At 42.0% G+C, this 13,682-nt stretch overlaps 1 protein-coding gene across 1 annotated transcript in view; it reads left to right on the plus strand.

Annotated features, from left to right (window-relative positions):
• TG (thyroglobulin) overlaps window positions 1-12,517 on the plus strand; it is a gene marked incomplete at its 3' end in the record, with an annotated part of 60,963 nt that extends 48,446 nt beyond the window's left edge. Inside the window, exons 29-37 of the mRNA XM_010142236.1 lie at window positions 1,122-1,289; window positions 1,829-1,894; window positions 2,612-2,692; window positions 4,754-4,891; window positions 6,017-6,193; window positions 7,072-7,183; window positions 7,673-7,752; window positions 9,655-9,798; window positions 12,452-12,517. Coding sequence (XP_010140538.1) covers window positions 1,122-1,289; window positions 1,829-1,894; window positions 2,612-2,692; window positions 4,754-4,891; window positions 6,017-6,193; window positions 7,072-7,183; window positions 7,673-7,752; window positions 9,655-9,798; window positions 12,452-12,517 — 1,032 coding nt within the window. The remainder of the gene's footprint in view (window positions 1-1,121; window positions 1,290-1,828; window positions 1,895-2,611; window positions 2,693-4,753; window positions 4,892-6,016; window positions 6,194-7,071; window positions 7,184-7,672; window positions 7,753-9,654; window positions 9,799-12,451) is intronic.
• Between the last annotated feature and the right edge of the window lie 1,165 nt (window positions 12,518-13,682).

Here is a 13,682-nt window from a genome sequence, read left to right on the forward strand (position 1 = left end):
GCTATAATCTCCCTAGTCTGGGTGTCTAGAGCACGTGGAATTGGGATGGACAGTCTGGCAGAGGTGGGACTTGGGCAGAGCCCAGATTTCCGCCAGCAAATTTAAGCCCTTAAAAAGGCACTGACATTGAGCTCACGTGGGAATCAATTTTCTGATTGGAGGTGCATTTCCCATAGAATAAGTGAAGTTCTGGTTGAGATGCCTCGAGTTTTTAAAGATGGGCTCTTACAAATCCAGGCATGTGCTACTGGCTGGTATGTGGCAAGCGCTTCTCCAGTCTGGAGTGGAAACTGATCCTGGATTTGAGGAAACTTTCTCTGTGGAACACATCGAACATATGTTTCCAGAAAATAACTTTCTGTTTTGGCAGCTCATATTTTGTTAATCAAAATATTCTAGGTGATCTTGTAAAGTTCAGTTCTTGATACCCTTACCATCAGATTTTTGGGTTCTCTGCCCTTGTGAGCATAGAAGGGGGTGTGGAGAAGTCAATGTTGCAGAGAGGGCGTTGTAAAACCACAGAAATGCCTGAGCTGTGACAGCAAGTACACAGCAAGAGCTGAGCGCTGTCTAGACCTTATGGTAACAGATGGATGCCAGAACACCTGGCCTTAAGCATGCTGGTGCCCCCAGCTCGCATGGTGCTGCTGGGGGAGACTCAGGCATGGGCTCACCGCAATGAGGCACCGACCCAGAAGACCCTCCCAGTGAAAATACAAGCACTTTCTTGGTTCAGAGCCTGAGACTGTAAGACCGCCAAAGGACTGAAGATGTCTGTGTGGTGCTCTGAAGTGCTGTTGGGTGTTATCAGAGAATAGTAGTGTTTTATTAGGTGGTGATAGTATGGGCTTGAAATCTCTGAGAAGCAGGCTACAGATGTTTAGTTTGGGTATGAACGGCTAACCTTAGTACTGGACAGCAAACGCGTGGCTCCGATTTTCCAATTTTCTTTTTTTTGGCAGCAATACTGAATGGTATCTATCATCTCACTGATGCAGGTTCACCCGAGAATGTTTAACTTTCTCATGTTTAGAGAAAGCATTGGGATGCTTGGGTGAAAAGCTCTGTGTAGGTGCAAAGCGTTATTGGAGTGATGCAAATCTCTCTTTGCCTGAACCTAGGTACCATTTTGTGTAATTTGATGAGCTACCCAGATGTGCTGATCTGCAATGCCAATGGCCAGAGTCCAACACCGACATCTGTCGTAGATGAGGTGTGTAAAGGTGTGAGCTATGACGAGAAAGAGAAGATGTTTTCCTTCACCCTGGGAGGACAAGTGTTCAGTGGAAGTATGTCAACGAATTATCTCAGTCTATCTATCTCGTTGCTTTTCTTTAACTCATCTATAGACTCTGCCTCTTTCACCAGACTGCTCTTGCACTTCAGTGCTTTTTTCTCAAGTAAATCCATATCTGTGCAATCACAGGAGAATAATTTGATGCATTCTTAAATAGATGGACCTCTCAGTTACTGTGCGAACAGTAATGAAAGTCAAGAATGTGTTTAGTATGTCACCCTGCAATACTTCCAGTATTTAATTCAGGCTGATTCAAGCCAATAATCTGAAAGAAAGGTAAAGCCTGGGGCAAAGATGAAAAGAGAGATGCCCAGAACTGTGCAGAAAAAACAATGATAGAAAATAGAGTAAAGCCTTGGCAGCCTGTACCCAGCAGAGCACCAGGACACCTGGGACCTTCTTCCTTAGGGTCTCGCCTTGTAACTAAGGTGGTGCGTAGTCTAGTGATGTGGTTTTCATGCAATTTCTGAGCATTTCAATAGTACCTGTTTCACCTGACCAGCTATTCTAACAAACTTCTTTCTTTATTAGCTTCTAAGTTGGTAGAAGAGGAGGAAAGAAATTTTACTACCTTTCAGCATGTCTACCTGTGGAGAGGTGAGTTGTCTGCCAGAGTTGTTGTGTAACTTAGGGGGAACTGGAGGCAGTGGCAGATTGTGTTCTGTAATGGAAGTGTCATCCTCACTTTGTTTTATGCTGTCCCAGTTGAGATGCTGCTTGCAAGTTTTTTCTGGCAAGGCTGGATGTAATCTGAGTAATTCAGCTATTGTCAGTTCCATGAAATTTGGGTAAATTCTTGTGTCTGGGAATATGCTTTACAACTTTTAGTACCCGTCAAAATGGTGTCATGGAGACACTTGCCTTTGTCCCATCAGTGTCCAGGTACCGTAATGATTCGACACCTCATGCATAACGACCTGGGCTAATTTTATTAGCATGGTAACCCTGTGTGCTGGTTTTGCAAGTTTACTTTCTGAATGTCGCCATGAACACAGCAGAACCTACACAGATGATTTGTGATGCTGCTTTATAAATGCACATGGTCTCCAGAGCACCGATGCTAAAAGCGGAGTGATGGTGGATACGGCATTTGCTTTCATCCTCCGAACATCACGTTTTGGCTTAGGTTTTCCCAAGTTATATGGAGATGATTTTGCTCAACCTTCTCAATTTACTCAGCCTTAGGTTTGATTCAACATAAAGGAATTTCCTAACCGGTGCACTTCAAACTATTTGTTCAGTTTGGGGCACTAAGGATGTTCTTGTCCTGTGGGAGAAAGCTAAAGGGACTTTCTATGCTCTTTTGCATTGCAGGCTCTGATATGGTCACGCGGACTAAAACCTCTGCATGTGATGCTACTGCCTTGAAGACTGAGAATGATCTAACGTTATCAGGTATTACAGTAGGGGTGGGCAGAGAAGGCAGCAGAAAATAGCAGAGGAGGGGGCAGAATTTCATCAGAAAATAGAATATATTGCCCTATAGGTATTGTAATGAAACAGGTATTGCAAAGTCCGGAGGATTTCTCTTAGGCAGGCAGTCTGATACAGATTTTGAGAACGATGCTAAAACACGTAAACCTCCTGTCTTCATGGGTTTTACCTTCCCAGGCCAGGCTGGAAATCAAAGTGTTAAAATGCTCTGTGAAAGTTTGTTCTTTGATTTACTGATCTGCAAAGACTCAGGAAATATTGTTGGACTGAGAAAAAATTTTGCAAAACAAAATGCAGGAATGAAGTCCTCAGCCTGGGTACCTGGGTGTATTTACTGCTGCTGACACTGTGACTGTCAACATGGTGCTCGGAAAAACTGAGGATGAAACTGCAGTTGCAAGTGTTTCTTCATTGCGTGATGCAAGTGAGAGACCTGGAAGTTCGTTAGCTCCTTTCTTATTCCAGGGTCTGCTCTTCGTTATATTAAGCTGTGTATATATATCCAAAATAATTTATATTAATTTACTGGGGTTCATTTGGGTGCTGTAATCCTGAGAGAATGGGAGCAGTGAAGCCCATTGGGAGTGTTTTGGTTCATCTCTAACAGACTGAAATCTTTGCTGAGGAGCCTTGAGGAGTACTGAGCATGGGATTTAACTCCTGTAAATCCTAACGTGAAGTGAATTGCTGATTTTGCTCATATGTCATTTGAAAGGAAGGTCAACAAAAAAGCCTGTTTACCTAGCGGGGCTCCTATACAATTAGTGATATTTTAAAGTCTAGACTTAAAAATGAGAAACAACCCGGCACTTAATACACTGGATGAAATTCTCTTGCATTTCCGTGTGAAGGCATGAGCGCAGCCTGCGGGGATTCTCCTTTTACCTTGCTGTGGCTGGTGATAGCATTAAAACCTGCAAGGAATGCAGTTTCTTCCTCCATCCCTTAGTCGTGGTTGTGACATAAACGGTTTCCAAAGAAACCAAAGGTTGAAGTTAATCTTGAGAGGCAGCAAGACTTATAAGCCACCTTTTAACAAAAGTTATGGATGCATCTGGGGAAATATCTGCAGAGCTTTTACTACTTGATGATGATCCTTAAATCACATGGTAACACACCTTCTCTATTCTCTGGTAGAAAAACCAAAGCTGTTTTGCACTTCCAGCGTGTCAGTAGGTGGTTTCTGTATTTCAGCTGCAATCGCCAGAATCCTCTACTTTCCTCTTCTTATTTTTGTCCAGCTTTTTCATGTACATACAAATAAATAACAGAATTTCTCACAATGCTGCAATAACTGGGAAGGAAACCTGCCGATGGCATTTGAGAAATAAAAAAGTGTTTCTGAAGAAATTTGTAAGAGATCGGTGTCCATTTCTTTCAATATTGGACCCTTATTCAAAGGGATTAATTTGAAAACAGCCTGAAATACCTGTGATTTGTTTCAGAGGGAGCTCAGGGGATATAAATCATTGCGTACACGACAGAAAGGAGTTGTTTAATGTGGTCTGTAGGAGCGTGAACTAGGAGAAAAAAGGTTAGATTACTGAAATAAGTATTAAGCTTGTTAAGAAAGAAAACTTTTAACACTGAGAGATATAAAATTTCTCAAGGAAATATAAGGAAACTTCCGTATTTTGGACTAATAAAACTAGGTATTGTATCGATGAAGGTATTTTAAACATCCTCTGAGGCATTGCCTTCCCTGTCAGGGTGATGAGTTGCATGACAGAGTGGCGAGAACTTTCGTGTTCCTGGTTGGTCCTAAGGGAGGTGGTCTGACAGCGCTACGTTGTGCGGCGCAGCCCGGCGAGGAGGCAGTGCCCACACAAACCTCCAGAGCTGAGATGGACAGGTCTGTCATTCATAGCAGCCGGTGGTTGGTGTGTGCCAGCCCTGCAAAGTGCTTGCAGCTGTTTTGCCGTGAAAGGCAGAATTTTATATATAAATCGGTTTAATTTATTCCAGATCATAGACAAGGTTTTTTGTGGTTTTAAGCAGTTTGTTTGTTTGTTCAAATCCCAGATTCCACAAAGGGTCTTTTCTACCTGATGGACAACAGCGAGATACGAAGTGACCGGAACTCTTCGCTCCCTTACCAGCAGTACTGGGTCTTCAGGCAGAAGTACTCAGCAGAGGAAGCTGGGCTTTGGTGTCTCACACGTAAGACATCTTGGAGCCTGTTATTCTGTAGAGAATAATCATTAATTATTTAAAATGTTTTAGTAGGTATTATAATCATGAAGGGTAGAAACTCTGGACTTTATGATTTTTCAAGGAAAATTTACAAAATATTCATGGAAGTTGCTATTGAGGCCACCTGTTTCTTCCTCATAATCTTCGTCTCCTGTGGCAGAAAGGACACCCAGTATTGATCACAGGGTATCCCCGCTAGGGGCGAGAGGGGTAGAAGATACAGCTTAGGCAATGCCCTGCTGTTCATGAACGTACCTCTCCAAACACAGAGACGACGTAGCGGTGAAAGAAGAAGGTAGAACACGGATACTCGGGGTTAATGATAAAGTTTGTTTTGATGCAGTAAGTGGAGAAGCGTTTCTAGCTCTGACTACCTGGAAGGCAGAACCAAGAGCGCTGAACAGTGCACAAACGGCACTGTTAGGGGTCAGTAGAGTTACGCCTGTTTAAAATCAAGCATTGACAGATGTATTTACAGAAGCCATCGCCACAGGAATTAAGAAATGGGTTTCCCAGCTTTGTTTCATTTCTGAAGGTGTATTATTACCCTGGGGCAAGTCTCAGTGCAGATCGCCACAAGCAAATGCTTGAACAGTTGATTCTGGAAAAGATATTTTTGTGTAACGTACAAACAATTCAGAACTATTTTTTTGCAAAACCTTTCTAAGACGTTACAGAACATACTTGATTTTGTTGTACTTTTTATTCTTTCAAGTGAGAGACCCGCAACTAAAGCAGTTATTTTATATATGGTTTGCATGACAAATTTACTAAAAAGAAAAAGAGATCTTTATGAATCACTGCTAGAGTGACACCAGTACACTGGGTAATGCTCGTTGCAGCTGAGCAACATGTTTTTCCAAACAGCTGAGGTGCAGCTTCTTTCTGTGCTCTCCTGGTGAACCTGCTCTTCAGGGTCACTAGGGACAGAGTCTGTCCTTGTTCCTCGTGCACCGTAATAGGATAATACTGACGTTCTTCCTTTTTAATTGTTGCTGATGGGTAGCTTTAAGTGTACTGAAGTCATGAAGAGGAACTGAGAGGGGAAGAAACCCTCATGTGTGTGTAACGCTTAGTGACTTTTCTCCCTAGGCTGTGCCCAAGAAGATGAGTTTTGCCGAATGGCAGATCTGCAAAACGCCACAGACTTATACTTTGTCTGCACCCTCTATCCGGAGGCACAGATTTGTGATGGCAGCGTCGATCAAATGCGGAAAAACTGCCGAACCGTGCTACCCCGACAGCCACAGACATTGTATCATAAAACAGGCGAGTTTGGGGATTGGGTGTATAACGTGTGCTCTAACCTTGGTAATGCAAGCTGGTGTTTTGGCTCTTGGTTCTGAGTTAGAAAGTCTGTATATGAATCCTGGGATGCAAAGGGACAAGGGAAGGTCAAGCTGGTCTGAATGTTTTTTCGTTTTTGGTTCAGAATGGAAAGATGTTAAATACGAGTTCCACTCTCCACCTCATTATTCCCAATTCACAGAGTTACAGGGGTAACTCGAATAATTTGTATGCCAGGTCTCAGCTCTTTATATAATGTGGGTGAAATGAGAATGTCATTGGGATGTCACCAATCCTATCTTCAACCATTAAAATTTCCATGGTAGTTAAGCAATGCAAAAATTGAAAGTCGTTGAATGTAATATTTTTTTTATTATTATTATTTAAATCCAGAGCAATAGACGTGTAAATTTTAACTTCCACTGTGAAAAATGTAGAGGCCCACTGAACTAAACTATTAAAGCGTGTCTTTTCGGGGAGCAAAAGGTTCAGCTCAAGTTGACTACTGCACGCATACTCTGGAGTCTTCCAGTCGGGAGCTGTCTCCCTGTTTTTGCACCTTGAGGAGGGAGTAACATCCATACAGGTCTCAAAAACAGGAAGAAGCCCTGGGCTGGAAGTCTTTCCTTGGTGATGTACTTTGTTGGGTTTTTAGAGCCTTCACTTGTTGGATTTTTGTTGATTTTCGGGCTTCATGGTCAAAAGTTACCTGTGATAAAGGAAAAATTACCTTTTGATGGAGCAAGACCATTGTAGTACGAAACATAAATTTATCCCTTACGCTGTGATTACTTGACTAGCGCGTCTAAATGAAAAGGTTAAGCTGATTTTTCCAATTTTGTTTTTCTGTTTCCTTCCAGTCACTCTGAGAAGTTCTGTGAAGAGTTTCTACACACGTGTACCATTCCAGAAAGTAACGGGGATCTCAGTGAGGAATAGGACTGACATGAGCAGAAAAGCTGTTTCAGATGGGTAGGACATGACTGTTTCTTTGGTTTTACTGGTAGTTTAATCATGCCTGGAATAGCAAGGCCCTGTTATGCAGATGAAGGGGATGAGACATAGTGACCCAAGAAAAGCATTAGTTGTGAATATCTGGAGAAAAAAAAGCATATGATTATAAAGGAATTTACAACTGAGTTATAGGTAATAATGTATATAATTAATTGTGTATATGGGACTTATTACTTCTACCGCTATTATATTGCTGGTTGGCCACTTAAATCTCTTGGCAATAATCGACTGAATTAATGTAAGCTGGTATTTTTAGGACAAGTATGAAAATACTGAATTGTTAGAGGTAGTCTGGTAGGTGTGTACTGACAGAGGGTAAATCCATTTAAACGGAAGGTGTATGGAGGTGCCCACAGGTTCTGCTCAGTGCCTCTCCTCTCTTCCCTTCTCCGTGGCAGGGACAGATTACTACTGATAATAAAAGGAATGATGTTTTTCCTTCTCCAGCTTTTTTGAGTGTGAGCGTTGGTGCGATGCCGACCCCTGTTGCACAGGATTTGGCTTTTTTAATGACTCCCAGCTATCAGGTATTTTTTCACTATTTTTATTTTTAACATAATTTCAGTCTTCCTTCGTTAATACAGATTTTGCCATTCTTTTGCTCTGACGGGCACTCTAAAAGCCCCTGCAGATCTTAGGCCACTGTCTTTAGTTCCTTTTTATGTAATCATACACATATGTAATAATGACACACTTCACAGCTCAGAAATTATTAAGAAAACTTTCTGAGAATGAGTCCTTAAGAGGCTGCAGTTCCAACAGCATGGAACTTAAACTGCTAGAACTCCAGGGAACCGTTACTTCTCATTTATCGACCTCTCTTCCAAAATGTTGGTTGAATTATTTTTCTGATTTTTTTTTTTTGCTTTTGTTTGTTTGTTTTTTTTAAAAGCCTAAGGGACTTAGGAGCCTAAATACTACTGAAATTAAATGCATATTAAGCACGTAATATCTGTGGATACTTTGAGGCAGCTTAGCCTCTTGGCTTTCGTGGATGTCGGAACTTCCTTGCTTCCAAATTTTAGTGTTCTGTTTGAGGAGGAGTGGTTGGGAGGTAGAGTTTGCCATTCTTCTCCTCCTGAGCTTTTTTAGGTACTTAGGACATCTCAAGTAGCGTTTCTCTTAGTCTGAGAAGATTACGTCTTTAATAATATGCATGACTTAAAAGCCATTGGATGGTCAAACAAACGTATTTTACTCACCTGAGATGGGTACGTTAAGGGGTGTTGTCGCCCTGCGCTCCCTCTATTGCCAGCAGAAAGGTGCTGAGGTAGATGCAACTGTAAGGTCATTAGGAGCTCTGGTTGACTGAATTCTCTTCTGGAGAGACTTTTCTGTCTCTCTGCTGGCTGTAAAGAGCTCTGTTTAAAAAAGAATTCTTCAGCAGGTATTTAAAATTGGGTGCCATCTAGATCAAAGTCCATGAAATAGATTTTTTTTTTTTTTTTTTTTTAATTATTCTAAATTCAGATTTAGTCCACTAAACAGCCTCTAAAGTAAAAGCCAGTAAATAGATTTTTTTTTTTTTTTTTTTTTAATTATTCTAAATTCAGATTTAGTCCACTAAACAGCCAGCCTTGTTTTCGGAAGTGTCATGTGCTGATCAACTCTCCCTGTTCTCATTAGGATGTGCAGGTTTTACAGTTCATTCGAGATTTTGGAACACTTCATAAATACCTATTTTTAATTCCTTTTTTGTTGAGCAGACAAAATTTTCACTCAGTCAGAAATAAGCGGCTTGGGAAATTAATCCAATGTGGTTTAGATTGGAATTACTGTGTAAGTCAGAAATAGTTGAAAGTTTTCATACCTCCATGTGACCACGTGAAAGTTGAAGTCTTAACTGAATATGACTTTAAGTTTCTTTAAATATTTCTGAAATAAATTCGGGATTTTAAAACTCTGAACATGCAAAAGTGCCGCATCTTAGTTTTTATGATTTATATTTATTATCTGTGGCATTTCAGACATCCAGTCCCGGCATTGATAGAGTCAAGAGAACTTTCACCTACTGCTGTCTGTGTTTCAAACCCTCCGGTTTTTCAGCTACAGAAATATTTACACTAGGCCGTTGAAAAGCAGAATTTTTATCATCAACACACCTGGCAGATTTTTAATTTCCAGGATTGCATTGACCAGAAGGGGCTGCCTGCTCAAAGAAGAGGCCCTGATCTCTGCTCCGTGGAAATACCCCCACTGAGCTCAATGGGTTATGAAGTTGGTTACCCACCTTCCCTCACACTGAGTTCGTTGTAAATTTTCAACAGCAGTAGACGTTGGCCCAATTTAGGTATTTCTCTCTGATTTCTAAGTCAGTACAATTCCTTTTCATGCTCGGTGGAACGGTGCTGTATTCGCTCTCCTAAAAGTACTATCTAGAAGAGGAGAAGTTTCCTCACCATTTCTACAGTAACCTATTTCTTTGGCAGGGGGCAGGGTCGTGTGCCTGACTCTGAACAGCCTGGGAGTCCAGACGTGTGCTGAGGATACCAGAAGCTCTTGGCAAGTTTCGGATTGTAGTTCCCCAGAGGCTGAGGTCCGAATACACCCGTTCGGCTGGTATCAAAAGCCTGGTAAGCGATGGAGGGCACGTGGCTTTTCTGACTGGTTTCTGCACAAAGGAGCTTATTGTTTATCTTAAACACGTAGAAAATCCTACTTTCAGGTGGAGGACCTATTTGAGAGGATCACAAGTAGACAAGGCAGACAAGTATGTGCAAGGGGAAGAAAGGTGCAATTTAATCTGTGTTTTAACAGAACAGGAATACTTCAAAGAGGTATAATTTAATTTCTTAGATTGTATGGGAGACTTGTGGCCAATGTCAGAATCTAAATAGATCTTGTCCCACTGCACAGTTCTGGTCAGGGCATCACTCATTGTTTCTCACTGTGCAGCTTATGGTTTAACAGTGTGCGTGGACGCACAACGTCAAAAGCTTTGGTTTTGTCATGGAATTATAATTCACTTTTGGCCGTTTTGGTGAATAAAGGGCCAAGACCGGGTTCCGAGGTAGCACCCTATTCTTCAAGCAGTAAGAAGCCATTACGTAGTTAAACAGCAGAGAAGTTATGAGAGGGTAGGTTATTTCCTCAGGAGGAATCAAAACCACTCCTACTCAGAGTGAGTTTTCTTCTCCATAGCAAAACAAAGGCTCCATTACTTTGTTGAAAAAATTCAATAGGTTTGTCGCTTGTCACGCTCCTTTGGGGTAGGTCTAGTTCTATTTTGTTAAACTTTGATTTGATATAACTGAAACAGTCAGGAAAACAGATACCTGACTGTATCCCGCTTTACAGGAGGCGAGCCTGTTGTGGAGTCTGCATAGGCAGAACCTTGTTGAACTCCACTGAGAGCAGCAAGGCCCCACGAGGGCAGGTCTAATGATGTTGACAGTATCAAAAAAAGGAAAAAAAAATAATTGGATAAGGAATAGTTTTTCCTGTGTTGAAACTGCCTTAGTTGTTGCAGAGTAGAGAAGAGCTGATACCTGAGTGGAGAAGGGAGGCACGAGGTGTGGAGATACACTGTCCAGGGCATGTGATACAAAGATAATCCCCCTAAAGTCATGTAGAGCGAGATCAGATCTCCTGGCAATACCCTGCGTTTGACAGCGTTGGTAAGCTTAAAGAGAACCTTCAGGCGTGCTCTGCGTGTCTGAAATATGAACTCAGTCCTGGGCTGGCACTCTGCCCACGAGGTCTTCCATTTCCTCCTCTAGTGGAGCAACTGTTGTGTTGCTCGGAGTTGAGAAGTACCGTGGAAGCTTACAGGGAGAGGTGGGCTGAGTGTCTAGCGCCGAGGAAGAGAACAACGGCCCTGATGAAGCAGGCAAGAGCAGGTGCCTGTGGGCGGGGGTAGCTGAGAAGCAACTAGGGGTAAGAATGAAGAATGGTAGAAAGGAGAAGTGAAGAGGAGACAGCGGAGGTGTAGATACCCTTCCACTTCTTGAATTGGTTTTGCTCACGTTGACGAGGAACTAACTGAAAAAAAAGGATGTTGCTCACTTCACGGACAGGAAACTGACATGGAGAAGCCTGGGATGCGTGCAGAGGGGGCAGCGTTAGGAAAGATGGGCACATTTCTTTACGTAGCGAGGACACCTCAGATGTGTTTCCACCATAACATGCAGCAAGGCACAGATGTTTATGCAAATTAAGATATTTGCAGAAAAAAATTTGTATCAGTTATGCTGGTGTATTGGGGGTCTGGGAACTAGCAAGAGGAACATGAAAGCTCTGAGACTAAAAGGGAAAATGAGCCCAATCTGAGGAGGAGTTTACTGTGGGCAGCGGGACGTTAGCATGAAGCAGGGTTTACCCCACAGTCTTCTCGTAGGAAGGTACTTGTGCCTCCCTGTTTCATACCGTTCAGTCATTGTGTGAGCCATTTGCCACAGGGCTCCGCTCATCAGCAGTGTGACTTGGTGGGTATAGTCAGGGTGGCAGCCCCGCCAACGAGACACATATAGTAGCATTTTAAAGAGAGTTCTGGAGAGCCCACATTCTCCGCTCCTGTCCGTGTAAGTGGTAAAACTCCTGAGTTTTCAGAAATAGCTACTGGATACATGCAAGGACAGTATAAAGTGGAAGAAGCAAACAGAAAATGTTTCAGCTGTCTTCAGCTTCTGAGGGATGGTAATTTATTTTGTCTTAGTAAACAATTTAGAATGGACTGGATTAGCCAAAGAGGTTTACAAAACGCTGATGTGCAGGAGAAACTTCTTGGCTGTTATTTAAAATTGCAAAATATTTAAGGGAAATACTAGCAAACGAGAAGTTCTTTGTGCGGAAAATATGAATGATTATTTGAAATTTAATTTGTCAAGTTTCCTAGTAGAAACAAAGACTTTTTCTTAATTCTTGTTTAGAGAAATTCCCTTTTCTAATTAGAAAGTGGAGAAAGTCTTGTATCTCTTGTGATTCAGAAAACCAAATACGGAGAGGGGCATGGAAAAAAAAAACCTACTGAAATGAGTTGTTTATACACATCTGCATTTTGAAAAGTGTTTGGAGGAATAAATACAAAAATTTAGTGAGGTCTGGTTTCATGGACAAGCTCAAAAGGGTGAGATAGCAAGGAGCCTCGCATCCTTACTCCCGGTGTTTGCCACGAGAAGATGCAGCATTTAGATCCCAGAAGTTACGCTGGAAATATTGAGGTGTTGATCACTCTTTAAACCATCAAGTGTAATTGTTTTGACATGTTTTGGCTTTTTCTGTGTTTAGCTGACTTGAAGAACACCATTCCCAGCCTGTGTCCACCTGCTAGTTTACCTTTCAGGCCAGAAAGTGGTAAGTGTATTCATGTGTTAAGCCAAGAAAAAAAGGAAACATCCTCTATTTTGTATGTGTACCGTAATGAAATGGTTGGGTTCCAAACGGGTGTGGTCATTCAGGCATTTACTCGTTTTTATTAATTGCGTATCATTTAAATGGAATAATTGTTGTCATCCACAATACTTGCCGAGTATCTTTCAAACTCAACTGCCACAAGAAGTCACGGAGGCGTAGTATTTGATGAAGAAATTTATAATCTGTAAGTGTGGATGCCACATCATTTTCAAAGAATTTAACTTCATATTTTAGTGCAGTGACGAACAGAAAAGCTCTGGCAAGGGCAGCCTCCTGCAAAACTGTTTATTGCGTGATTGTCTGCTGCTGTGGGGTTTCTAGCGCCTTTCTTGTAGCATCTGGTGCTTGCCAGGATGGCAAGGGCTGTCAGATCCGACAAATCCCCAGCAGTTACTGGCAGTAATGCTGAATGCAAGGAGTAACGATGAGTTTTCCAATCAAACAATTGCAACAGAGATGCAAAGTCAAATTTAGCAAATCTAGTTTTCCAGAAAAACCCAAGGCGATGAAAGGGACGATGCCTCTAGAAGTTAATGCAGGTTTCTGCTGCTTTGTAATTGTGGCACTGAAGAATGATAAACCGTGCCTTTAGCCCATGTTTGTGGTTTCCTGCGAGGACAGGAGTATTATCTGAAAGGCTGTTCAGAACTGGATCCCAAGAAACGCAGTATTTGAGGTGCGTGTTGGGTCCCAGCTTTGAAGAGATGCTGTAACGTGCTGTGACACCAACTTTTTGGTATCGGCAACAACGTTAGTTTCAGGCTTGCTGTAAATGAATCTTACAGTACTCACATGTTATTTTAAAAGTGGGTGGATCCTCTTCATAGATGAAACATAACTGCTGCCCGTCAGGGCTTGGTGTCTATTGCCCCCTAAAACTATATGCAAATTGTCAACAGCTACAGCCTTCCCTGACGGGTCCTTTCCAGAAATACACAGCGTATCTGCTGAATGCTGCGGGTAGCAGAAAGGACGCAGGCTGACTAGTCATTGAATAACTCGGCTTAACCCTCAGATTAGACTGAAATTGAGTAGTCTTATCCATCTCTGCCCTTGATTTTCTGTTTGACTTGAAAAAATTTTTTTAATCTGTATGTGTCTGTCT

The sequence above is a fragment of the Buceros rhinoceros genome, unplaced genomic scaffold, assembly GCF_000710305.1.
Source record: "Buceros rhinoceros silvestris isolate BGI_N320 unplaced genomic scaffold, ASM71030v1 scaffold16380, whole genome shotgun sequence".
Classification (NCBI taxonomy): Eukaryota; Metazoa; Chordata; class Aves; order Bucerotiformes; family Bucerotidae; genus Buceros; species Buceros rhinoceros.